General features: G+C 44.6%; 1 protein-coding gene across 1 annotated transcript; it reads right to left on the minus strand.

Moving 5' to 3' along the window:
• Window positions 1-1,352: 1,352 nt before the first annotated feature.
• LOC106981461 (zinc finger protein 879-like) lies at window positions 1,353-26,340 on the minus strand. Its single transcript, XM_053212397.1, has 10 exons — window positions 25,349-26,340; window positions 25,171-25,261; window positions 24,918-25,066; window positions 22,645-22,727; window positions 19,948-20,095; window positions 19,558-19,653; window positions 15,445-16,980; window positions 12,902-12,977; window positions 5,246-5,394; window positions 1,353-1,542 (listed from the first exon to the last, which is right to left on the minus strand). The coding sequence occupies exons 4-10, from the start codon at window positions 22,672-22,674 to the stop codon at window positions 1,475-1,477; spliced, it is 2,103 nt and encodes a 700-aa protein (XP_053068372.1). The 5' UTR covers window positions 22,675-22,727; window positions 24,918-25,066; window positions 25,171-25,261; window positions 25,349-26,340; the 3' UTR covers window positions 1,353-1,474.
• Between the last annotated feature and the right edge of the window lie 324 nt (window positions 26,341-26,664).

Consider the following 26,664-nt stretch of genomic DNA (forward strand, 5'->3'; position numbering starts at 1 on the left):
ATGGGGAGGTTTTGGAGGAAGACTTTGGAGGTAAAGTGCCATTCTCACTGCATCCTCTCAAGAGCATGAACAATCAACAGGATGCATCACTGTTGTTGTCACTCTTGATTACCTGGCTGGGATGCTGTTTGTCAGTTTTCACCACAACACCATTTATTGAACGGTCTCCTTTTTAACTGAAATGTTTAGTCCGTTTACACTTATTGTGATTATTGATATGGTTGTCTAACTCTATCTTCTTGGTATTTGTTTTCCCTCGTCCCTTCTATTTTTTCTTCCTTTGTTTCTACTTTTCTGCCTTTCTTTGAGTTATCTCAATATTTTCAGTGCTCAATCTTATTTACTCTATTGGCATCTTAGTTGCAATTCTTATTATATTTTGAGTGATTTTTCTAACGTTAACAATATGTGTCCTTATTAATAGATCAGGGGGCGCCTGGGTGGCTCAGTCGGTTAAGCGTCCAACTTCAGCTCAGGTCATGATCTCACGGTCCGTGAGTTCGAGCCCTGCGTCGGGCTCGATCTCACGGTCCGTGAGTTCGAGCCCTGCGTCGGGCTCTGGGCTGATGGCTCAGAGCCTGGAGCCTGCTTCCGATTCTGTGTCTCCCTCTCTCTCTGCCCCTCCCTCGTTCATGCTCTGTCTCTCTCTGTCTCAAAAATAAATAAACGTTAAAAAAAAATTATTAATAGATCAGGTTTGGGTGCCTGGGTGGCTCAGTCAGTTGAGCGTCTGACTTCGGCTCAGGTCAGGCTCTCACAGTTTGTGAGTTCAAGCCCTGCGTCGGGCTCTGTGCTGACAGCTCAGAGCCTGGAGCCTGTTTCAGATTCTGTGTCTCCCTCTCTCTGCCCCTTCCCCGCTCATGCTCTGTCTCTCTCTGTCTCTCAAAAATGAATAAACACTAAAAAAACTAAAAAATAAACTAATAGATCAGGTTCTTTTAAAACCAACGTTGTACCTTGTTCCTCTCCACACTTGACGATTCATGTAAACTATTCCACACTTCCTACTTCATTTCACATTCTACACACTTCACACCTGACTCTTTGCATTTCACAAATGGACAACCCAGCAAATATTTCATTGCCTTTATCCCCACTTTTATCATTGGTGCAATTGTTGTTACATCTTTTACCTCTACATTTGTTATAAACCCCCACCTCACAGTGTTATTGTTTATACTGTAAACACTTTTTTAAAGAAAATGGGGCACCTGGGTGGCTCAGTCGGTTAGCCTCCGACTTTGGCTCAGGTCATGATCTCACAGCTCATGAGTTCGAGCCCCACGTCAGGCTCTGTGCTGACAGCTCTGAGCCTGGAGCCTGCTTCGGATTCTGTGTCTCTCTCTCTCTCTCTCTGTGCCCCTCCCACGCTGCACACACGCACATGCACACTCTCTCTCTCAAAAATAAATAAACAGTAAGAAAATATTTTAAAGAGAGAAAACATAGTCTTTTGTATTTACCTACTTTTTTATCATTTCTGGCGCTCTTCATTTTTTCCTGCCGTTCTGAGTTTCCACTTCATTATCATATCTCTCAAGCCTGAAGGACATTTATTATTTTTCATTGTGCAGTTCGTTTAGCAACAAATTCTCTCAGCTTTTATCTGAAAATGCCTTTATTTTTTCCTCACTTCCACAAACATTTTGTTTTTTAAGTAGGTTCTATACCCGGCATGGGGCCCGAACTCATGACCCTGAGATCAAGAATCACGTGCTCCATCGACTGAACCAGCCAAGCACCCCTCAAAGAATATTTTTTGATAGATACAGAATTCGAGGGTGGCCATTGCTTTTCCGAACTTTAAAAATATTTTACTGTTTTCCTCTGGCCTCCATAATCCCTGATGAGAAGGGAATGGGTCCTTCTTTTCCTAGTCCCTGAATATATATTTTCCTCTGGCTACTACAAAGGTCTTTTTATCTTCAGTTTTCAGAGGTTTATGATGTGCTGAAGTTAGATAGACAGGGAGGGAGGGAGAGAGAGAGAGATCTGTCTTACTGGCTTTACTGAGCTTCTTAGGTCCATAAGTTGGTGTTTTTCAGCAAATTTGGGGAGTTTTCAGTCATTGTTTCTTCAAATGCTTTTTTTCTGCCCACATTTCACTCTCTTCTCCCTCCTCCTGGGCCTTGAAGTACATGCATATTAGATTGTTTGACATTGTCCCCCATGTCTCTGAGGCTCTGCTCAATTTTCTTTAATCCCTTTTCTGTGGTTTCTCAAACTGATCTGTCTTTAATTTTATTGGCTCTTTTATCATCTCTAAACTGCTGCTAAGCCTTTCCACTACATTTTTTGTTTCCATTATTTTTCTTTTCAATTCTAGAATAGAATTCTAGAATATCTAGAATATCAATAGATATCTAGAATATCTAGAATATCAATTCTAGAATATCTAGGGGCACCTGGGTGGCTCAGTCAGTGAAGTGTCTGACTCTTGATTTCAGCTCAGGTCATGATCCCAGGGTCATGGGATTGAGCCCCGCATCAGGCTCCACGTGGAGCATGGAGCCTGCTGAAGATTCTCCCTCTCTGCCTCTGTCCCCCTCTCCTGCTCATGCTCTCTCTTTAAAATAAAATTTTAAAACATTTCAGATAAAGCATTAATAAGCCAAATGTATAAAGAGCAACATCAAACTGATAAAAAAGAAAACTTGTATAAAAATGAGAAAGGGAGGGGCACTTGAGTGGCTCAGTTGGCTAAGAATCTGACTCTTGATTTGGGTTCAGGTCATGATCTTGCAGTTCATGGGTTCAAGCCCCGCATCAGGCTCGGCACTGACAGCACAGAGCCTGCTTGGGGTTTTCTCTCTCCCTTTCTCTCTCTCTGCCCCTCTTCCACTCACTCTCACTCTCTCACAAAAATAAACAAAATTTTTTAAAAATGAGAAAAGGATGGGGCACCTGGGTGGATCAGCTGGTGAAGCACCCCACTTCGGCTCAGGTCATTATCTCATAGTTCATGAGTTTGAGCCCCACTTCAGGCTCTGTGCTGACAGCTCAGAGCCTGCTTTGGATCCTCTGTCTGTCTCTCTCTCTCTCTCTCTCTCTCTACCCCTCCCCTTTTTGCTTACTCTCTCTCTCTCTCAAAAATAAACATTTAAAAACAAACAAACAAAAACAAACACTATGTATCTTGAAAAACAATGAGAAAAGGAAATGAATGGGCAATTCTTGGGCTGATAAATGTGAAAATAAACATATAAAATGATGAATGCCTAAGAATGCAGTATAACATAAAATATACATTAAAATAATAAAATATTGATAGTATAATGTAGGAAAGAGGACGGGGAAATAGGTACACTGTGAGAGTACAGATTAGTATTGCCAACTCAACAAGATTCTAAATGTATGTATTCTAAATCCCAGCTCTCATGTTTCCAGGAATCTATCCTACAGAAATAACAGCAGGACCACAAAACTGCTTGGATCAGCAAAAAAATTGGAAAGAACCCAAATGCTTACCAGTAAGAGTATATATAAATATAGTGCATGCATATATCAGAACACTAAGCATCCATTTAAAAAATGAAGTAGACTTAAATTGCTTATGTCCACAGGATAATGTTGCGAATTAAAAGTGAATTAGAAAACAAAAGAAACAGTAAAATACTAGCTATATGTGTGTGTGCATACACATCTACATAAGAATCTGGTCAGTCAGGTACACATCAAACTTAATTCTAAAGGATAGGAATTGGGGCGCCTGGGTAGCTCAGGCGGTTAAGCACCCGACTCTTGATTTCAGCTCAGGTGGTGATCTCACGGTTGACGAGTTCAAGCCCTGATTCAGGCTCTACGCTGACAGTGTAGAGCCTGCTTGGGATTCCCTCTCTCCCTCTCACCTGCCTGTGCTCTTTCTCGCTCTCTCAAATAAATAAACATTTAAAAATAAATAAATAAAGAGTGGGAATTGAAGGGGGAACAGAAGAACGCTTACTTTTTATTTTATATACTTCTGTATTGTTTGAGTCTGTTGCAAAAAATATTTCACTTTTGGGTTTCTTTTTAAAATTTTTTTAAATGTTATTTTGTTTTTGAGAGAAAGAGAAGCAGAGTGAGCGGGGGGGGGGGGGGGGGGGGCAGAGAGAGAGGGAGACACAGAATCCAAAGCAGGCTCCAGGCTCCGAGTTGTCAGCACTGAGCCCGACTCGAGGCTCGAACTCATGAACTGCGGGATCATGACCTGAGCCAAAGTCAGACACTTAACCGACTGAGCCACCCAGGCACCCCCCAAAACATTTCAGTTTTGTAATTTAAAAACAATTTGTGTGGGGACGCCTGGGTGGCCCAGTCGGTTAGGTGTCTGACTCTTGGTTTCAGCTCAGGTCATGATCTCGTGGTTCATGGGTTTGAGCCCCACATGGAGCTCTGCGCTGACAGTGTGGAGCCTGCTTGGGATTCTCTCTCTCTCCTCTTCTCTCTCTCTCTCTCTCTCTCTGCCCCTCCCCCAGCTCGTGCTCGCACGTGCATTTTCTCTCTCTCAAAATAAATAAATACACTTAAAAATAAATACATAAATAAATAAATAATAAAACGATTTGTGTGTGTAAGATTAGATGGACTCTTCCAATCTACTACTACTGGTGAGGTCCTTTAACATCTCAGCAGCAGGCATGACTGCCACCTGGTGGTCACCTACAGCCATGGTAAATTGCCTAGCTGAGGGTTTTTCAACCTCCGCACAATTGTCATTTGGAGCCAGATAAATGGAGGTGGGGGGGGGGGGAAGGTCTGTCCCGTGCATTGTAGGATGTTCAGTAGCATCCCTTGCCTCTATGTTCTAGATGCCAGTGACATCCTGTCTCCAAGTTGTGACAACTGAAAGGTCTCCAGACTAGTAATTGTCCCCCCCAGGAGATAGGGCAAAAAACCACCCTGGTTGAGAACTCCTGATCTAGAATGGAAATCTCATGAATATACAAAATGTGCTCATTCATTCACTCACAAAATCACAGTAGACAAAATGTCTTTCTGAGATGCTTTGGGTTTTTTTTTAAGTTTATTGATTTACTTTTGAGAGAGAGAATGAGAGAGCAGGGTAGGGGCAGAAAAAGAGGGAGGCAGAGAATCCCAAGCAAGCTCTGAGCTGTCAGCGCAGAGCCCGACACGGGGCTTGAGCTCACGAACCGTGAGATCATGACCTGAACTGGAACCAACAGTCAGCCGCTCAATCACCTGACCCACCCGGGTGCCCCTCTGGGATACTTCCTAACGTCAGTTGGGATCAGTGATCTCTTACCTGTGGTTGTTCTCACACAGAATTCTTTGCACAGCTTTGTGATATTCTGAGGTTTCAGTTCAGTAGCAGGAAAAGCGATTCTCATCCAGGGAATCCCCAAGTGCCTCAGGCAAAGCCTGGTGCACACGTCCCGCACTCCACTCACAGACCTATGGCAGGAAATCACAGCAACCCCAGCCCAGTGCTCCAGTCAGTAAGTGCCACCAAACAGTCAGTAAGCCGGTCCCCTCCTGTCCCTCACTCAGCCCACTGATATCCCCCCTCTGGAATCATCTCTCTGTCCACTGGACCCATGGCATTACTCCCTTATGGTCTGTATGTCACCAAGAAGCATTTGGGGGAAAAAACGTCTGTAGATGGGCTGCCTGGGTGGCTCAGTCGGTTAAGCATCTGAATTCGTTCAGGTCACGATCTCGCGGTCCGTGAGTTCCAGCCCCGTGTCGGGCTCTGGGCTGACAGCTCAGAGCCTGGAGCCTGCTTCAAATTCTGTGTCTCCCTCTCTCTCTCTCTCTGCCCCACTTACTCTTTGTCTCTCTCCCTCTCTCTCAAAAGTAAACATTATAATTTTTTTTTAATTCAGCTCTGCTATTGACTAACAACCCCCCCCCAAAAAAACACACACAGAAACAAAAACATAAAGCAAACATGGCCTGAGCATATTATTTAATCTCTCCAGACCTCTATCTCCTTGTTTATAAAACACAAGATCTATACTAGATATCTGAAGTTCCCTTTCAGTTCTAAAATCTATGCTTAGAGAGGACTGGAAATGAGCCACTATAGGCTTTGCTATTCCTACTGAAATATAAGTATTTTCTCCAGTAAGGATTTTCCTGTATACAATTAGGCTGGTGTTACTGGAGTCTTTTGTATACTTACTTAAGTTATAGGGTTTGGTGTCCTATAAAATCCACAATGCTAAGCATAGAATTCCAAGCAATTGCTTCACAATACATTGATTGTATTTCTAGAGTTTGTTGTTTGTGCCAGTGTGCATTATCAGATATCAATAATCTATGGGTAGACATTGTCCCAAATATTCCCACTTTCATTATATTTATATGTTCTGTTTTATTAACATCATATGTGCATTGTCTGATGCAGATTAAGGTGAACCGAACACAGAAGGCTTTGGTGTAGTTTTAGGATTTCCCTGGGGTGAATCTGCAGATGTAGAGTAAAAGCCTAGCGACGACGGGTCCCCGCAAATTCACGGCCTTTTTAAAGTTTCTTTTCGGTGTGAATTCTCCCACGAAGAGTCAATGAAGCTAAGACCAGAGGCTTTGGCACCTTTGCTGAGTTCACATCCTTCTCTCTGGTGTGAGTGATGGAGTGAAGAGTAACAGGTGTGTCACAGCCAAGGGTCCTCCGCTTTTAAGATATTCGCAGGGTTTCTTTGCCGTGTGGATTATTTTATATCAATTAGGTTTCAGTGATTACTGGGGGCTCTTCCATACTTACTACCCTATATGGCCTCTCTCTAGCAAAAGTGTTTTTTAAGTTTATTTATGGGGGAGGGGGGCGGCGCTGGGGGCCAGAGAGGGAGGGAAGGAGGGAGAGAGAGAGAATTCCAAGCAGGCTCCGCCCTGTTAGCGCAGAGCCGACGGGGGGGGGGGGGGGGGGGGGGGGGTGACTTGAGCTCACAAACCGTGAGCTCACTAACGGTGAGACCGTGACCTGAGCCAAGATCAAGAGTCTGACACTCAATCCACTGGGCCACCCCGGCACCCCTAGCATGAGTTTTGGTGTAGAGCAAGATATCTGTCTATATCTATATCTAGACCTACATATATAAAATGGCTGAGAGCTATGCACATATATCATGGCTCATACGTTATGCACTATATAAAGAATATATAATGACCGAGCATTACCTTATATTTGGGAGCTAAGCAGCAGTACTGGATTTTAAACCTAACGTTAAAATTACAGTGCTAAAAAAAAAAACAAAAACACATTACATTCCTAGCATTTGTGCAATTTGGGGCTTTCATGAGGACAACTGTTAATTGCCTGAAACCTCTCTTGAACAAACGACTTCTCTGCATCTTTCCTGAAGTGTTCCTATACATTTCTAACCAGTTCTGATTATCTTCACAGTCTTCTTCTTTTTTTCATTTAATGTACTTTTATTGAAAATGCCAGTAGAGTTAACATACAGTGTTATGTTAGTTTCAGGTGTTCACTGTCTTTTTCAAACACGGAGCCCAAAGAGACATTCCCAGAATCTTTCCACTACTATTTTCTCCTCTATGGGACTCCAGGGGGGCACGATTCATATACATTATGGTGCGACTGTCACTTGGATCCTTTAACAGTGGTCCTGCTAACAGGATCAGCTGGAGTTAGAAAACAGAAGCTCTTTGAGAGTATGGGTTACGGAGACACTCAGGAAAATTTCAAAGTATCTGAAATGCCTACGAAATGCTGCCCTTTTTTTCCTCGTGGTAAGTAGATGGAACTGACAGAATGTGACTAATACCTATTTTTTTTTTAACATTTATTTTTGAGAGACAGAAAGAGATGGAGTGTGAGCAGGGGAGGGGGACACAGAGAGAGCGAGAGGGAGACACAGGATTTGAAGCAGGATCCAGGCTCCAAGCTGTCAGCACAGAGTCCGATGCGGGGCTTGAGCTCACGAACCATGAGATCATGACCTGAGCCGAAGCTGGATGCTCAACCGACTGAGCCACCCAGGCGCCCCATCTCTTTTTCTGATAAAATAGAAAAAAAACCCAGTGGTGTGTTAGAGCCATCGGCACCACTCCCAAGAGCCAATCACGCCCATTTCTTCCCAACTCAGCGCTATTGGTAACTTGAAATCAGGCATGAGGGGACTATTTGCACTGCAGAAAATGACAAATACTACAAATCAGGTGTCTCCCCACTATCCTTCCTGAGAGCTACTCATTGAAAATTTACCAGCACACCAGTGGGTATACAGAGTGCCACATGTGCCTCTCAGTGAGAGAGGCCACATCTTTGCAATGAAGAACATGTAAAATCAAGATCCCCCAGCTTATATGTGGAGTCTAAAAAACAAAACAAATGGGTGCCCGGGTGGCTCAGTCGGGTAAGTGCCCGATTCTTGATTTCGGCTCAGGTCATGATCTCACTGGTTCATGTGAGTCCTGCCTTGGGCTGTGTGCTGATAGCACAGAGCCTAGTTCTCCCTCTCCCTCTCTCTATGTCCCTTCCCCACTCGCGCTCTCTCTCTCTCTCTCAAGATAAATAAATACACTTAAAAAAATACAAATCAACAGGGGTGCCTCCATGAGTTCGAGCCCCGCGTCGGGCTCTCTGCTGACAGCTCGGAGCCTGGAGCTTGCTTCGGATTCTGTGTCTCCCTCTCTCTCTCTGCCCCTTCCCTGCTCATGCTCTGTCTCTCTCTCTCTCAAAAATAAATAAAAACATATGTTTATTTAAAAACACAAATGTTTTTAAGTGGGGGAGGGCAGAGAGAGAGGGAGACACAGAATCCGAAGCAGGTTCCAGGCTCCAAGCTGTCAGCACAGAGCCTGACGTGGGGGCTCGAACCCACGAACCGTGAGATCATGACCTGAGCCGAAGTCAGACGCTCAACTGACGGAGCCACCCAAAGTTTTTTAAAGTTTCCCTAGCTTCAAATCCTCTAAAATGGAAGCATGCTTGGTTTATTATGTTCCTAAAAAAATAATCAGGAAGTTTGTCCCTCAGGGTCTAAATATGGTGAAAGAACATGGTCACTGAAATTATCCTAACTTGCCATCTCTGCCCTCTGTGAACAAGAAGAGATGAAAACACTCTTCCCCTTGGCCTAGATCCTACCCTCATGGTTGCCTGGCCTATCCACTGAGATACCCTTGTCACAACCAGTCCTTCCATTTTCTTCCCCCATTGGCTAAGGGTGCAACACCAGCTGTGGGGGAAGGTAAACAGGTGACTTCTGGGTGGGCAACCAGACAACAGGTGTTCAAAATATGGGTACAATTTGACCAACAAATTCCATTTCTGGGACGTTACCTTAAAGATACAATCAGTTAGGGGCACCTGGGTAGCTCAGTCAGTTAAGCATCCAACTCTTGATTTCAGCTCAGGTCATGATCTCACGGTTCAGGGGATCGAGCCCCGGGACATGCTCTGTGCTGACAGAGTGGAGCCTACTTGGGATTCTCTCTCTCCTTCTCCCTGCCCCTCCCCCACTCGTGTCACACAGGTTCTTTCTTTCTCTCTCTCAAAATAAACATGTAAAATGAAAAGATACAACCCGTTCTATCGCAAAGACGTACAGAAGTACCGGGCAGTTAACACTCCCAAAGCAAACCTCAACCAATGAGGAATGGAAGTTGGTGAATATATATCCAGCTTCCTGGACCCTCATTGAGACAAGTCTGAGATGCGTTCTACACAATCTCTCAGGGGGTCCCCAGAGGCACTGAGCCTCAATGGTCCTCTGCTCATTAACTGCCCTTTATAGACTTTTCTACCTGTTTCACTTCCCCAGTCCCTCACCATGCTTGTTAGGATCACCTCCAAATTAACTATTTACCTCCAAACACTTGTCCGAGTCAACTTTGGGGGAAGTCCATGCTAATACTGTGTGTGTGTGTGTATGTGTGTTTAAACCCAAACCACTAAGTTATTCATGGGTTCTCATACTGACTTATCTTTCTCCTCACCACACACACACCCAGGAAAAAAATAAGGAGGAAAAAAATGGGGGGGGGGGGCCCTGGGTGGCTCAGTTGGTTAAATGTCTGACTCTTGATCTCGGCTCAGGTCATGATCTCAGGGTTCGTGAGTTCGAGCCCTACGTCAGGCTACTCACTGTCCACCGTGTAGAACCTGCCTGGGATTCTTTCTCCCTCTCTCTCTCTGTCCTTCCCCACTCACACTCTTTCTCTCTCAAAAATAAATAAACTTTAAGAAAAAGAAAAAAAGGAAGGAAGGAAAAAATGAGGGTTATTTTTTAAAGCATTACTCAATACAAACTAGTCTGTAAAGTTTTGTAAAGTTACAGACCAGACCCCACCCATCCCTGAGTGAGGCCCGCCGTGGGCTTAAGGCCAAGCTGGCATTCTTGGTAGACAGATCTTTGGGTTATTGTGCAAACCCAGCATGATTGTGGGGTGCGGGGGCTGTTTGTCTTGGGGGCTGATTGCCTTCAAGAGACAAAACATTGGTAGCCTCAATGCTCATCATCTTGGGTTGATTTCTGTGGCCTAGAAAGGGTCTTTTTGGCTAGGGCCAGCCCACAGTGATCCCTGCAGTCTCTGAAGGCCTGCAGCCCACACAATGGCTAAAATATGGCATGTTATGCCAACTACTCACTTTGAAGTGGGCCAGGCTCCTAACAGGGCCTGGCGATCCAACCTGGCTAATCACTGGGAGGAGGGAAACTGAGGCAGGAGGCAGATACCTGGGTTTGCAGAGGGATAGGTTCAGCCCAGTCCCCAAACACCCCTACCCCAAGCTATCAAGGTGTGCAGCAGGAAGGAGCTACGCTGCCAGGGGGTGGGACACAACCCAGGCTCCCCCTGGGGTGTTGTTCCCTTCCCCTGTGTTGTAAGGATCCCTCCTGCCTGGGAGCTTGTTCTTCAAAGGGTGCTGGACCCAAAGTGGCCACGGTCAAGTGCTCCCACCCCAACGGCCTGTTACAGGGTCTTCCCTTGGAGGAAGGGGAACCATGCCCCACCTCCTTTCCCATCCCTCCATCTCTGCAATGGGGGGACATTTACCTGGGAAGCAACTGTGTGGCTTCCTAGCCAATCAGCAGGTGTAGTGTTTCCTCCCCGCCCCCCTCCTACCCTCCTAGTCCCGGTTTGGTCTCCATGACAACTCCCAAATGTCCCTCAGTACCTGCCCACCCCCCCCGCCCCCCGTGCAGTCAAGTCAATGTCAAAGAGCAGCTACGCCAAAACAGGAAAGGCAGGAGAAAGGTGATTAATTTCTGTCCTTATCACCTAAACAGGTAGGGCTGTCTAAGGGGAAATGTGTTTCACGCCTCCACCTGGTTCGTGAACAAGAGATTACAGTGAGAAAGGTTGGGTTCGTCCAGAAACAGGAACAAGACGCCAGTGAACTAAGTGCATGTGAGCATTCTCAAGAAAGAAAACCTGAGGACACATTTTAAAAGTGAAAAATAATCACTAGCAACTCTTTTTCGGGGTCCACAAGGAAAGCGGGCTAAAGGGATACAAAAAAGAAACATCCTCCCCAAAGAGCAGAGAAGTTGGACAACCTTTATAGCCAACATAGAAAGCAAAGAGCCTTTCGTGAGAGGGAAGGGAACTAAAGCATTAAAAGACACTGCCTGCAACTTGGATCAGCTTTGGAGGAAAGGACTCCCCTAACTCATCTGTGATTTTCAAGCCTTTTCCTCCTCTGTTGGAGACTTTTCCCCTCCTCATGAACAGGGGATAATGACATAAATCCACACAACACTGGATTAGGAATAATTTCGAAGCATCACAGGAAGCACAGGCCATACTCTTAAAATGACGAGAAATAAAAGGAAAACAAGTCTCAAGGATTTCTGCGTTCTTTTCCTAATTTCTTGGAACTCATCTCTGGCCTCTTGAATTTATGCCACAGAGATGCCTCTGAATCCCTTCTCATGTGTGGTTATTGCTAGGTCAATCATCAAGTACAAAGGAGGGCTAGGGGGCACGATTCAGAAGGCTCTCTTCAGAAAGAACAATCAGTACTATTTTTTTTTTTTTTTTTGAAATGCAGGGCTTGAACTCACAATCCTGAGATCAAGACCTGAGCTGAGATCAAGAGCCCAATGCTTAACCAACTAAGCCACCCAGCCCCCTGCCTCTACCCTTAAGAGGCCCCTGACCTTGTCACAGTCATGAGTCGTAAGGACCATGTAGGAGCTGTCAAAAACGTTGGCCTCTCTAAAAAGGGCTAGTTAAGTAAATTTGGGCTGTTCTATCCAAGGAAAACCACTCTCTGATTTTCCAGTATGCTATTTAATACCTTATTACACTTACAGCAGTTGCCTAAGTAGGCATCATAACCTGGATTATATTAGAGAGGGCACCTTGGTCCAGAACACTCTCTTTTGGAGCCTGGATAGGAACAAATCCCAGACAAGACTGTCTCATCCAATGAGGCTCCTTTCGGATGGTATCTTTTTTTTTTTTAATGTTTATTTATTTCTGAGACAGAGAGAGACAGAGCATGAGTGGGGGAGGGCAGAGAGAGAGGGAGACACAGAATCCGAAGCAGGCTCCAGGCTCTGAGCTGTCGGCACAGAGCCCGACACGGGGCTCGAACTCACGAACTGTGAGATCACGACCTGAGCCCAAGTCAGACGCTCAACTGACTGAGCCACCCAGGTGCCCCTGGATGGTATTTAATGTGAAGCGTACTCTCACTCAGAGCTTAGCCTCTAAGCCAATATAGAAGCTCTCTACTCTTGGCATCTTGTCTTCCCTAAGGCTACCAGGTTGTGTAACACGGAGAAAAGCAAGTTCTGAGATCTGGAGTCCCATCCAGTCACTTATGCATCCGCATCCTTACCTAGCAAGTAGTTCCATTAAGTTACCACATGCCCTGGTGACTGGCATGCCCAGCAGCCTTCCTCAACTGATCTCAGGGCCACACATACATCCCACACGTGCAAAGAGGCAGCATCGCAAAAGGGTTAAGAGTCTTGAGCCAGACTACCTGAGTTTAAGTCTCAGCTCCACGCCGGTTCTGAGTAGGCCGGTGAATTTCCTTTTCTGAGCCGTGGTTGTCTCATCTACAAAACAGGGATAAGAGTACCTATCTAAGAACCCTGTTGGGAGAAATGAATGAGTTGATGCATAGAGGTGCCTGAACAGTGCCCGGAGTATAAAAAAATCTTCACAAGTATTAGCTATTACTGCCAGGGAAATCTTCTGAAAGGGGTTTGGGGAGACCTAAATACAAACAAAAAAACAAATGGCAGTTTGGTCACTGACTTCTACCTTACCTTATGCTTGTAAAAGGAAAAGAATGGATTTTTTTTTTAATTTTTTTGTTTCTTTTTGAGAGAGACAGAACGTGAGTGGGGGTGGGATAGAGAGAGAGGGAGACACAGAATCTGAAGCAGGCTCCAGGCTCCAAGCGGTCAGCACAGAGCCCGACACGGGGCTCGAACTCTCAAACCATGAGATCATGACCTGAGCCAAAATCAAGAGTTGGACGCTTAACTGAGTGAGCCACCCATGTGCCCCAATATATAAATTTTTAAAACCATGTGGGGACACCTGGGTGGCTCAGTTGGTTGAGCACCCTACTCCTGACTTTGGCTCAGGTCATGATTCCAGGGCTGTGGGATCAAGCCATGTGTCGGGCTCCGTGCCGAGCATGAAGAGCATGAAGCCTGCTTAAGATTCTGTCCCTCTGCCCTGTTCTTGTGCGCTCATGCTCTAAACTTAAAAATTAAAAAAAAAAAAAAAAGTGTGCAAGTATTTTGTTTAAAGTCAACAATAAAAGACCTAACATGATAGTTACTTTCCTCATGGGGAGAATTGTGTTAAAGCCGGAGAGAAAGCCCAATACGAAGATCGAACTAAAAATAGATTTTATAGGCATAAATGAGGGATATAATGAGTGGCACAGGTTTTCAGAAGAGCAGATTATTTTCAACTGTGGTGGTCAGGAACAAGGTGACACTTTAAGTTGGGTCTTAAAGAAGACTAACTTGCAAATTAAAGAGTGATAATGTAACAACTGCCTCTTTTTTTATTTTTTTAATGTTTATTTTTGAGAGAGAGAGACGGAGTGTGAACGTGGGAGGGGCAGAGAGAGAGGAGACACAGAATCTGAAGCAGGCTCCAGGCTCTGAGTTGTCGGCACAGAGCCCAACATGGGGCTTGAACTCACAAACCGTGAGATTGTGACCTGAGCCGAAGCTGGACACTTAACCGACTGAGCCACCCAAGCGCCCCACAACTGCCTCTTGATTAAAAAAACAACAACCCTAAAAAATAGTAATGCCTCCTCAGAAAAGGCAGAAAGCCCTGCTTTAATCAACAAAGATCTGGTCCCGCGATCCTCAAATCAAACCTGGAGTCAACATACAATGAGCTCATCACAATGGTGAAATCTATCCAAGCTTCTTGAAGGAGTTTTGAGATATAACATGTATATTCATTTTCCCTTTATTCAACACAAGTAAGTCAACCATGAGTAGTTTTAACCACATAAATTTTTTTAACAATATAAACTTGTTCTGAACCAGATTATCTATGATGAGGCCTCTGGAGGTAGGGCAAATGTTTCTCCACAATCCAAACCACTGGCTCCAAAGAAAAGCTTTTGAAAGGACCTTGCTACCTAAGGGGTTATTGAACATTATTTTAAGGGCTCGGTTTCTAATAACAGATACTGTTATGGAGGACTCTTTTCCCTCACCTGGAATTTCTGAAAGGTACTAAAAAATTCATGTATTTCAATGATTATTTCCAGATGTCACCATTCCATCAGAGTATTTTGTCTTACAATTTTCGGAAGAAAAAAATCCTTTTTTTTCTCTATCTTCAGTTGTGCTTTTCAGCTCTGAAACTCAAGCCCTGTTGAACTTGAAGCTGTAGCTAACACTATATAAGCACTTTAAGTAGAAGGATAGGAAAGTCAGTGAGAAGGGAGAGTTCAAAGGAGCCCTTTTAGTGAGGACAGTGTTGCTAGGGGTAGGAATAATTGTATAGTAAGGCAAAGATTCATAGAAAGGTCGCTGAATATACGATCCACCATGAGTCGATTGAACTTGGACACGGCAGTATTCCGGTCAGTACAAGGAGGAGCAATGGGCTCAATTCTGAATTAGAACTCCTTTGCGTGTTGGAACAGCCTATCCCTGGGGCCAGGGGAAAAAAAAATCACTTCCTGGTGACATTAGTCATTTTCAGGTACAGATGAAAATACACACATACACGCACACACAGAAAGTCTGATGGTTGGAGTCTCTTGGGCTACTCCAGGTTTCAGATCAGCGTTTCTTCCTGTGGATTTGTGGTATTCCGGCAGCTAATTCTTTGCAGGAGGAAATGGGAGCATTTTCAGCATTTGGAAAAAAAAAAAAGGATCACAATTATAATAACCCATGAGAGTATGATTCTTTGGTATTTAACAAAGTGAAGTGTCTGGATGACACGTTCAGAGTGATTCTCCACTATGAAGTCTTTGATGCCTAATGAGGGCTGAACTACACCTGAAAGCTCTCCCACATTCATTACACTCACAGGGTTTCTCTCCAGTGTGAATCCTCTGATGTTGAGTAAGATGGGCACTTCTGCTGAAGGCTTTCCCACACTCAGGACAATCAAACGGTTTCTCTCCAGTATGAATCTTCTGATGCTGAGTAAGAGACGAACTCTGGCTGAATGCTTTCCCACAATCTTTACAGGTGTAAGGTTTCTCTCCTGTGTGGATTTTTGTATGTTTTATGAGAGTTGAGCTCTGACTGAAAGCTTTACCACATTCCCTACACGTGTAGGGTTTTTCTCCAGTATGAGTTCTCTGATGGCGAATAAGGGCCGATCGATCACTAAAGGCTTTCCCACAGACATTACAGGTGTAAGGTTTCTCTCCAGTGTGAGTTCTCTGATGTTGATAGAGGTGTGAGCTCTGACTAAAGACCTTGCCACATTCACTACATTCGTAGGGTTTCTCTCCAGTGTGAATAAACTGATGGACGATAAGGGACGAGTTGTGGCTAAAGGCTTTCCCACATTTACTGCATTCATAGGGCTTCTCTCCAGTATGAATAAACTGATGTTCAATACGGGATGAATTGTGACTGAAGGCTTTACCACATTCGTTACATTCAAAAGGTTTCTCTCCAGTATGAATTCGCTGATGTTGAATAAAGTGCGTTATCTTAATAAAAGCCTTCCCACATTCATTACATTCATGGGGCTTCTCTCCAGTATGGATTCTCTGATGTTGAATAAGAGAGGCACTATGATTAAAGGCTCTCCCACATTCATTGCATTCATATGGTTTCTCTCCAGTATGAATTCTCTGATGTACTGTAAGGGCTGAATAATTACCAAAAGCTTTTCTACATTCACTACATTCATAAGGTTTCTCTCTATATTGGGTTCTCTGATGCTGAATAAAAGGTGCATTCTGAATTAAGGCTCTTTCATGCGCATTATATTCCTTCCCACCATGAACACTCTGACGATGTTTGGTAAGGTACGAGTCCCAGATATAGCCTTTCCTATCTTCATAAGACTTCTCTCCAATATTGGTTTTCTCATGTTCAGTGTGGTGTATGCCATGGCCAAAGGTCTTCCCATACTGATTACATTCCAAATTTTTTTCTCCACTATGAGCTATACAATGTTGCACATATACTGAGCGATCACTGAGTAGTTTACTACATTCATTACACTGAAGAGCTTTCTCATTTGTGCTATCTTTCTGATGTCTTGCTAATTTTGAATTCTGTTTAAAGATCTTTCCCTGAGCATCACATATATATGGTCTCTCTTCTTTAGGATGTCTTGATTGTGTAACAAAGTCTGACTTTGGACTAACACGTCTGCCAGATTCAATACATTTGGGGTTACTCTCAGCTACAGAAGTTCTTTTCTTGAAGATAACCATTGCTTCTTTCCAGAGTCTATCTTGAGCATCCTCTTTGAACTCTGTATATCCCCAGGCTTCTTTCAAACTTGCATCAGCCTCTGTGTTTCTCTCCATACTTATCCCCTGGTAGGATTCTTCTTCAGAAAATACATTCTTTGGGCTTAATTTTCTGGTCTCCAAATCTGCAGGGGAAAAGTAAAAATGTTCCCTGTACTAGAAGAAGGAAATGGCTACAGCAGGAATGAGGTAATAATTGCATAAATACTATTGGTCACGAATATAAGTCTAGTAGTCAAAAAATATTTACGGTGGGCACTTGGTTGGCTCAGTCGGTTAAGCGTCCGACTTCAGCTCAGGCCGTGATCTCAAGGTTGGTGAATTCAAGCCAAGCCCCGTGTCGGACTCTGTGCTAACAGTTCAGAGCCTGGAGCCTGATCCAGATTCTATGTCTCCTTCTCTCTCTGCCCTGCCCCCACTCACGCTGTCTCCCTCTCTCTCTCAAAACTAAACATTTTTTTTAATTTATAAAATTATGAATTTTATTTATAAATAAATAGATAAATAAAATAATTTATTGAATACCTATTATGGGCTAGGACTCAGTGATGAACAAAGACATAGTACCAGCTCTTTTGAGATTTGTAGTCTATTGGGGAAGATAGGTATTAATCAAATAATTTCAAGAATGATGACGCTGTAAAATAATGTGTTATGGAGATTTCAACTGTGAGGTGATCAGTGTAGGAATGATACCTGCCCCTAGCCTCTGAACTGCTAGAATCTTCCCTTGCTTTTGCTACTATCACCACCAGCAGTCCCCAAGCCCCTCATCTGGAGTTCACTACAGCTAGGGTCATTCTTCAGTGCTACATCTTCTGTTCCCACTGGTCTAGTTCCACAGTAACCCTCTTTGATGATGTCTGAGCTTGCTATCAGATTCAGTAAGATCATTTCCCATATTGTCCTTTGCTACCATGAATGTTACCATTTGCCAGAGATCTCCTTTAGCTCCCACTTTTTTCCTTCTCTCTGGGCCTCCAAAAATACACACACACAATCAAAAACAAAGAGAGTCAAAGCTCAGGAGAACGCAGAAATTTTAGGAGGATCAGGGATTAGGCTTACTACTGGTACTAGTTCAGCTTCCTTATAAACTACACATGACATACATTTTAATTGTAAAATTGGGACTTCGTCATTGGGGATCTTGTAAGTACTTGTTCTACCTTACTAAGGGTCGAACAGAGCATACGTTTTGCAAGCTGGACCATTTTCAAAGTAATCTTGTATGTGGCTTATATAATGTAGGAAAATGAAACTTAAAAGAAAGCAATGGAAGTTAAGCAGGGGACAAGAACAGTAGCAGGGGGACTAATCCACTATCAGATTAGCTGAAAAGAAGGAATGACCTATTAAGTCCAATGGACATTCTTCAGGTCTTCTTCTATTGATCTCATAACGCTATGAGCACCTCCTCTCCTTGAAATGTTCTTTTCTGTTGGCTTCAGTGACAAAGTCTGACCTGGTTTCCTCCTACTCTGGCCACCCTGTCTTAGTATCCTTTTTAGATTTTCTTTCCTTCATTTACATTGATAAAATTTGTATGGCATATCTTTACTGCCATCACCCATTATTAAAAATTATTACCATTTTATTATTTTGATACCATCTTCCTCTTGTGTTTATTTTTGAAAAATTACACAAGTGATATAGATATATACATAGACAGACAGATAGCAGATACTTAAATGTGTATGTTCATTGGGCTTCTAGGTTCTCTTTCAACTTTTCATGCTCTCTTTCTCTATTTCATATTTCATCCACTCCCGCGACTTCAATTACCATCTATTATTCTCAGATGGTTCTCAAATCTGTACAACCAGTTATGATCTCTTTCCTTCACCAAAATCCATTTGACATCTCTTTCTTATATTTATCTACTTTCCAGACACTCCTATTTAGGCCAGAGTTTCTCAACTGCAGCACTACCGGCATTTTGGCAAGACAAATCTTTGTGTGAGAGGTTGTCTTGTGCATTATAGGATATTTAGAAGCATCTTTGGCCTCTACTCACTAGATGCCCATAGCACCCTCCCAGTCTTCAGACATGTCACCTGGAGGCAAAACTGCCAGTCTTTCAGAACTACTGGTGTAGACCTACCATTGACTCTTCAAACAACTCAAAATAAACAGAACTTATCTTCCACGCCCATCCCCAAACTTGCCATTTCTCATGCGTTTTCCATCTCAGGGAAAAGAACTTCCGTCCACCTACATCACCAAGCCAGAAACCTGGAAATCATCTTTGTCTGTGTCTCCCTCACCTCCCACATATACTCAGCAAATTCTATCAATTTTACAACCTTAAAATTGGATGTAAGATCACATTCCTTAAACTTACATTCAAACTCCTTCATACCCTTCATACTTTTTAGGAAGGACAAAAACCAGGCGCAATGAAAACAAAGTAAATGAAGGAGAGACTCCAGCAACTAGACAGAAAAGGGAATGACCTCATACAATGCCTGGAGTGAGGCACAACAGTGATCTCTGCATCGAGTGTCAGGGCTATAACTTTAAGGAGGAAGTACATCATTCTTTGAGTCTGGGAAGAAGTAGAGTTAGGCTAACAAGACTCTGATCATGTCCAAATGAAGATGAGACTTGAGGAGGCCTCAACATTTTCTATAGGCCAGAGAATTTGAGGAAGAACCCCTAACTCATATTTCAAATGAGCTGTCTGCCTCGTTTCCACTTACGTGTGCAGCTGCCTCTTAGTACCTCTCCCTCCTGCATCCATGGATTTACTGCTTGTTCCAACTGGGAGATGATATCAGGTTTAGAAAATGGAAATCCTACTCAAGGAAAAGACACGGAATGTGATGATCGGTTTCAAAGACCGAGGACCACCCCATTTTCAACGCTACTCTTGCATTTCTAAGGGCAGAAAACAAAATAACTAATTGCCAAAAGCAATTAAATATTTTCAACCAAAGTGGGGTGAGAAACAGTTTAAGGATCCGCTCTGGACACTGGAGAGAAAAGTTAACCAAAGCCTCCTTTGTGATCTTCCCCTAACAGGAGCAAGGGAATCTTTAGAAAGCAAGGGCATCCCAAAAGGCCTACCTGAGGTGAGGACCCAACCTTACCCAAGGAGACCAGGTTCCTGTAGTTCTCCAGCATCACATCCCTGTACAAGACTCTCTGCACAGGGTCTAGTTCTCTCCATTCTTCCTCAGTGAAGTTCACAGACACATCGTTGAATGACACAAAGTCTTGAAACACCGGCAAGTGGTTCTGAAGGGATGGATGAATAAGGCAGAATTAGGGGAGACTGAGGGAAATGGAGAGGAAATGGATCCAACCATGTTCACAGTGTCAAAAGCATACTGACTTGTAGGTTACGGAGTCTTAAAATGTATATACCCTTTTGACATGCCAATCGTATAACTAGAAATCAATTATAGGGGCGCCTGGGTGGCTCAGTCGGTTGGGCGTCCGACTTCGGCTCAGGGCATGATCTCACAGCTTGTGGGTTCGAGCCCCACATCGGGCTCTGTGCTGACAGCTCGGAGCCTGCCTCAGATTCTGTGTCTTCCTCTCTCTCTGCCCCTAACCCACTCGCATTCTGTCTCTGTCTCTCTCAAAAATAAATAAACATGAAAAAAAAAAAAAGAAATCTATTATAATAAGATGGTCAGAGACATGACAAAAGGGTTATAAACAGATTCTTATCTATTTATAACTTACGATAGCACAATAGTTCTAAATAACCTAAATGTCTGAGGAGAGTGGCAGAAACTGCTAACTACACTTCCCCTCCTCACCTTTCTAGGTAGACAAACGTTCCCAATCTCCTTTGCAGTTAGATGGGGCCATGTGACTGAGTTCAAGACAAGAGAACGCACCACATGCAGGCCTGACTCATACATTCCTCCATGCTGTTCTCCCCTTCTGGCTGGCCAGTATGGTGATGAACCCAAAAGTGAATTTGGGAGCCATGTGGTAGAGATATCAGAGCTTCAGACAGCTCAAGGCCCTGAATGGCCACACTATCAACCCACTGACCCAGTCATGGTTGATGAAAGAAACTGATGAGAGAAACAAGAACAAGAAAGAAACTTCTATCTTACCGCAGCCCTTATACATTTGGGGTCTATTGCTGACACCAGTTAGAAGTTAGCCAATCCTAATTAATTCAGAAACTAGCACCTTGAAACGGAAAGTATCATAACAAAAACCTCAAATATACCAGGGCATTGGCTGACATTAAGGCAGCGAGTTTCAAAGAAATGGGTATTTAAGGCTGGAATGATGTAGACTCTTGACACACACTGGCAAAGTAATTAAGAGCCATGAAAGCAACACCAAAAGTTCACTGAGCCTGTAGCTCTGGGGGAAGAAGTAGGAAAGAGCCAGAATGCTAGTTTGTGCAGGAGGCTTCTGGATGTATTGGGCAAAGAAAACAAAGACTTGCGCCCTGGAAGGAATTTACTGACTTTCAAGCTAAAATAAAATGGAGTCCCAAAATTGGGGGCTTCACATGGTTGGAAAAGCAAACTGTTTCTACACCTCATACAAGAGGAAGTAAATCTCAGAAATGCTTTGAGCGACAAAGGCCCATTAAAACTTCTCAGCTAAACAAAGTAACTTAACCCAATAAAAAAGATTGAGTTAAGGATAGGGTGTTCCCATTCAAGCCTATTGTTCAGCAAGCCTTAAGGTTATCTTCATTAAGAAAGAGACACAGTAGGGGCACTTGGGTGGCTCAGCTGGTTAAGGGTCTGACTTCGGCTCAGGTCATGAGGTCATGAGGTCATGATCTCCCCGCCCAAGACTTCAAGCCCTGTGTTGGGCTCTGTGCTGAGAGCTCAGAGTCTGGAGCCTGCTTTGGATTCTGTGTCTCCCTCTCTCTATATTTCTTTCTTTCTTTCTTTCTTTCTTTCTTTCTTTCTTTCTTTCTTCCTTTCTCTCTCTCTCTCTCTCTCTCCCCCTCCCCTGCTCATCCTCTGTCTCTCAAAAATAAATAAAAACATTAAAAAAAAATTTTTTTTAAAAAGAGACACAGTAAGCAAGAAACAGAAGTATACCAAGCTTGAGAATTAAATCTAGGAAAGAACTTTGGGTGTGATTATTAGTACATGGCAAACAGATCAGAAGCTTCTTAAGTTCTTTAAGTTTTTGTATCCATGATTTCAATGGACTTCCTTTCTTCCTGTCTCAGAGGAAGCAGTACGTCTCCTCAGTTCTAAGCTGCTTATGTCACTGACTCCCCAAATATTTCTTCTCAAAAATCTACTCATCCTTCAGGCCCCATTTCAAATCTCACTGCTTCTATTAGCCGGGGGCTCCTTAATTAAAAGGGCTTAAAAGTGCCGACTGAATGAATAAAGCCTTCCCCAATCTCTCGTAGCCAGACACACTTGCTCACTCTCCTCTGAAATCATCCATTTTCCCTAAAGCACTTGGAGGAGGCTCTCCATAAATTTACTCATCTGTGCCACACAGATTTGTGTTCATGTCTTTTTACCCCACAGAGAACATTCTAAGCAGGTGGATACCATAGATATTTCATGGGTCTTTGCTGATCTAAGCCAAATGCCTCAAAGGGACAAAAGGAGGCCTGACTCTCACCCAACCGTGCTCCCAGACCTCTCCCTCCCCATGCCCTCTATTGCCAACTGATGGGAGAGACCACGTCGGCGGTCCATCCCACCCTCTTGATTCTATCTTTTAAAACTACTGATGCGGACAAGGCTGACGAGCTTCATGTGAAGAGAGAGAAACTTATTTGCTTCAGGAATTAAAATGAAGTTTCAGGGAGGACAGGAAAACCCCCGACTCACCTGAGACGTTGCTGCCCCAACAGCAGCCATATTCTCCTCAAGAGACCTCTTTTAGAAAAGGGCAGAGTCCCAAGATGGCAGAACTGGAAGGAAAGTATGAAAAAGTAATACAGTTTATTTTTTTAACTTTACTCATTTATTTTGAGGGCGGGGGTGGGGGGGAGTAGAGAGAGAGAATCCCAATCCCAAGCAGGCTCCGCACTGACAGTGAAGAGCCGGACAAGGGACTCGAACCCACGGACCAGGAGATCATGACCGGGGCCGAAACCAAGAGTCAGACGCTTAATGGACTGAGCCACCCAAGTGCCCCAGGATCCCATTTATTAACATGTATCTCAGACCTGTTATTTTGGAAATAGCCTCTTCTGACAAAAAGTACCTCTGACCTTGGCCTGTCACATGGTTTGAAGGATTCCCGCAGACATCCACATTATGAGGCTTCCCAGATAACCTTAGAGAGTAGACTGAACATGAACTTAGGGAGCGGTATGATCATTAACTGGGTTCAGGACATACCTGAGCCTGTTCCCTGAGAATGAGGATCCCTGTGACACACACCACAAAAAGCACACACTGTTAGGCTTGGCAGGAAGCTAGCTTACAGATCTCCTGCCTCCTGTATTCATAAACAGAGAAACTTTCCAACTTCACAGAACAAGAAAAAGGGGCCACAGAGGAAAAGGGCAACGGTACCCAACCTGGCGGTCAAGGGCACCGGAAGCATCAGCTACCAGATCGTGAGTGTTCCAGGCCCCCACCAAGTCTACAGCCATCCTAGGTTCGTTCCATCGCACAGGTGACCCACTGACTCGTCGTCCGTCACCTCAGCCTCCCCTGCATCCCAAGCACCCAACGTAGTATACCAGACGGCAACAGGCCCAAAGTGTTGGGAACGAATTAAGGATCCCCTAACTTCTTTGTCGGACCCCATGCCCATCAAGCACCGTCCTGGTCGCGATTGCCTTCCCCATTTTGATTTTTTGCCTACTGGGAGAAAACCAATAATACTAACTTTGAGCACTTCTTTGAGCTTGTCTCTGGATGGGACGGTTACACACCTATTTATTTTACTCCATATATAATTCGGTTGTCCTAATACTCTACAGTTTATTATTCAACTCTCACCCTCCACCACCACCAAAAAGGAATACGTAAAGCCCCTTGTGGATTTGTTTGGGGAAGAAATAGGAATTTCAAGCCCTTATCAAGAACAGTTTAGGGGCGCCTGGGTGGCGCAGTCGGTTAAGCGTCCGACTTCCGCCAGGTCACGATCTTGCGGTCCGTGAGTTCGAGCCCCGCATCGGGCTCTGGGCTGATGGCTCGGAGCCTGGAGCCTGTTTCCGATTCTGTGTCTCCCTCTCTCTCTGCCCCTTCCCCATTCATGCTCTGTCTCTCTCTTGTCCCAAAAATAAATAAACGTTGGAAAAAAAAAAAAACAGTTTAGAGTTTCATGATTTAAAAAAAAAAAAGTATGCCCGCCCCTAAATGTTTTCTCACTAGAACACTGCCTCTGGAGGCCGCTTGCCAGCTTTAAATCCTGGGCTCTGCACGGCTACAGGCAGGTTTCTTTGTGCTTCAGTTTCCTCATGTGAGAAATGGGAATAATAATAGTATCCGCTGCGAAGCATTGTGCATTAACGTATATAAAGGGTTCAAATCAGTAAGCATTCAGTAAAGGTCATTTGTCAGTTAATTCTTATTACTATTTTCTGCATATCACCACTAACCAAAATTTTATGGGATTTTCTTTCTAGCCTTTGTTTTATGAAAACAGAAGGCATAAGCAATGTATTTGGTCATACCCCAAACCCCGACTTCCCCACAAGATGCCTGTCCCCTCCCTGTGTTGAACACTGAAAGATAGGGTAGAGACAGGAACCGGTAAGTTTCAGGGCCTTGAGGGGCACCTGGGTGGCTCCAGGGGGTTAGGCGTCCGACTTCGGCTCAGGTCGTGATCCCACAGTTCGTGAATTCAAGCCCCACGTCGGGTTCTGTGCTGACAGCTCGGAGCCTGGGGTCTGCTCTGGATTCTGTGTCTCCCTCTCTCTGCCCCTCCCTCGCTTGCACTCTTCTCTCTCTCTATTTCTCAAAAATAAATAAACATTAAAAAAAAAAAAAAGTTTCAGGGCCTTGAGAAACCAGAGGGGTTGCAGGCAGGATGTCTGAGAAAACCAGACCACAGATAGACCATGGAATCCCCTTCTAACCTGGGCCATCCCTTTGTATCTCCCTCCTTAAGAGAGAATACTTCAGAGAGTCTGAAAGAGTCCTACCAGAGTGGGCAATGGGCCCTGCAGACACAAGCACCTGAGCTCCCCCAAGTGCTAGAATGCCAAATCAATTCATCAGCCTCTCCCTGCCCATTTCCTTCTCTCCATCCAAGGAGTCTGGCACGCCCCCTTGTCCTCCTTCGGAGAGGCATCTGGTATAACAGAAAGAGGATGGAGGGTGAGAGGTCTTACCCTTTGGAGCTTCAGGTAAAAAGGGAATGATGTTAGTAAAATTACTACTACTCACGGCACTCACCATGGACCCGACGCTTTCCATAAATCACTTGTTACAAATGGGGAAGTTGATGACGCGTGTCAAACCTGCCCACACACATTTTACAAGGCTACTGTAAAGACAAACCAAAATGAGGTTATGTGCGCACACTGAAGGTGCCCAGCTAACAGCAGAAGCCTGTCTCCCTTGTAGATCTTACCTCTGTTTTGGGGTTTGCGGATCTGCTGCTCCAGAACCACAGCCTCCACACCACCATCTCCGTAGAGTGACCTCACCCAAATCCTCCATGCGTCCTCCTAGGGATTTACCAACATTCTCCCAGAAACTCTGGCAAGAGATTCTGGACTGAATTCTTCTTTTTCATGCTCTGAGACCCCCCTCGTCACAGTAATCAGGGAGTCTGAAGTAGTCTATTTTGAGCGAAGACTAAAGCCAAGAATTCAGCCGTCACTCAGGCTTCAGGAAGCCCTATTCACAGGAGAGTCTCAATGTAACCTTTACCCCAGGGCCCTGCAGAGACAGACACCCAGGAACATAGATCATCACAGACAAGTGAAGATACCGTTACCAACATGCCTTTAGGACACACAAGTGCAGGCCATGATGGCAAGTGGTCCACTGGGAGTGAAGGCACCCGGGTTCTCATTTCTACTATGTACCAGCTGGCTCGGTGACCCAGAGCAAGTAACTTTTCCTCCCTGGGTTTCTGTTTCTTTTTATGTACAAGTGGGAAGGGAGGGAGATACCTACTATTAATAATGGCTACTACTGATCCAGTCCTTACTTAGTGCCTGGCGCTGTCTCAACTGTCCCACATCACATTTCCATCTAACCTTCACAATCACCACTTAAAAGGTAGGAACAGTAAACTTCACTTGACGGATACGACACGGGGGATGCAACGTTCGGTATGCTTACGGTTCCATCAGTATGCAATAACCGCTTTCTCGAGCTGTAGACACACAGATCCCTTACGTTCACAGCGTCTCACGTCAACATTGAGTCTACGCAATGGTTCCACCACGCCGTGGGTTGCAAAAGCACAAAGGCAGGCGCGCGTTGGTCTCCGACCTGGGAGCACGAAGAGCCTTGGGCCCTACCTGCCTCGCCTTCCAGCCAAGCGCTTCAGGCTATGCGGGCGCGCAGCCCATTTCCCAACAAAGGACCTGAGGTATCCCAGACCTTAAGCACACGTACACACAAAAGCCAGAGCAGAGGGGCAGGGTCGAGATGGCCGAGCCCAGACAGACGGCACCCCGACTCCAGAAGAAGGGATTATGGTCAGGTCAGCAGGCCCTGGGAGAACCCCAGTGGGACGCGGTGAGACCCCCCCCCCACGCCTGACAACCCACTGCTGGACACACACACCCCCGTCCAGCGTCTGCTCCTCCCCGGTCCAGACACCGAGCAGGTCACTTTAAGGGAGCACAGCTAGGACAGAGTTGGCGGCGAGCAAAGCCCGTGCAGACAAAGGAGCCGGAAGCGGAAGTGTGCGCGGAGGCTTCTGGGAAATGT

Source organism: Acinonyx jubatus, chromosome E1, assembly GCF_027475565.1.
Source record: "Acinonyx jubatus isolate Ajub_Pintada_27869175 chromosome E1, VMU_Ajub_asm_v1.0, whole genome shotgun sequence".
Classification (NCBI taxonomy): Eukaryota; Metazoa; Chordata; class Mammalia; order Carnivora; family Felidae; genus Acinonyx; species Acinonyx jubatus.

Coding starts and splice junctions, on each gene's coding strand:
- LOC106981461 (XM_053212397.1), bottom strand. CDS start 22,674: ATGGCTGCTGTTGGGGCAGCAACGTCTCAG. Junction 19,654..19,947: donor CAGGAACCTGGTCTCCTTGG/GTAAGGTTGGGT, acceptor TTCCTTGAGTAG/GATTTCCATTTTCTAAACCT. Junction 5,395..12,901: donor GAGCTGAGACTTAAACTCAG/GTAGTCTGGCTC, acceptor TTCCTGCCATAG/GTCTGTGAGTGGAGTGCGGG.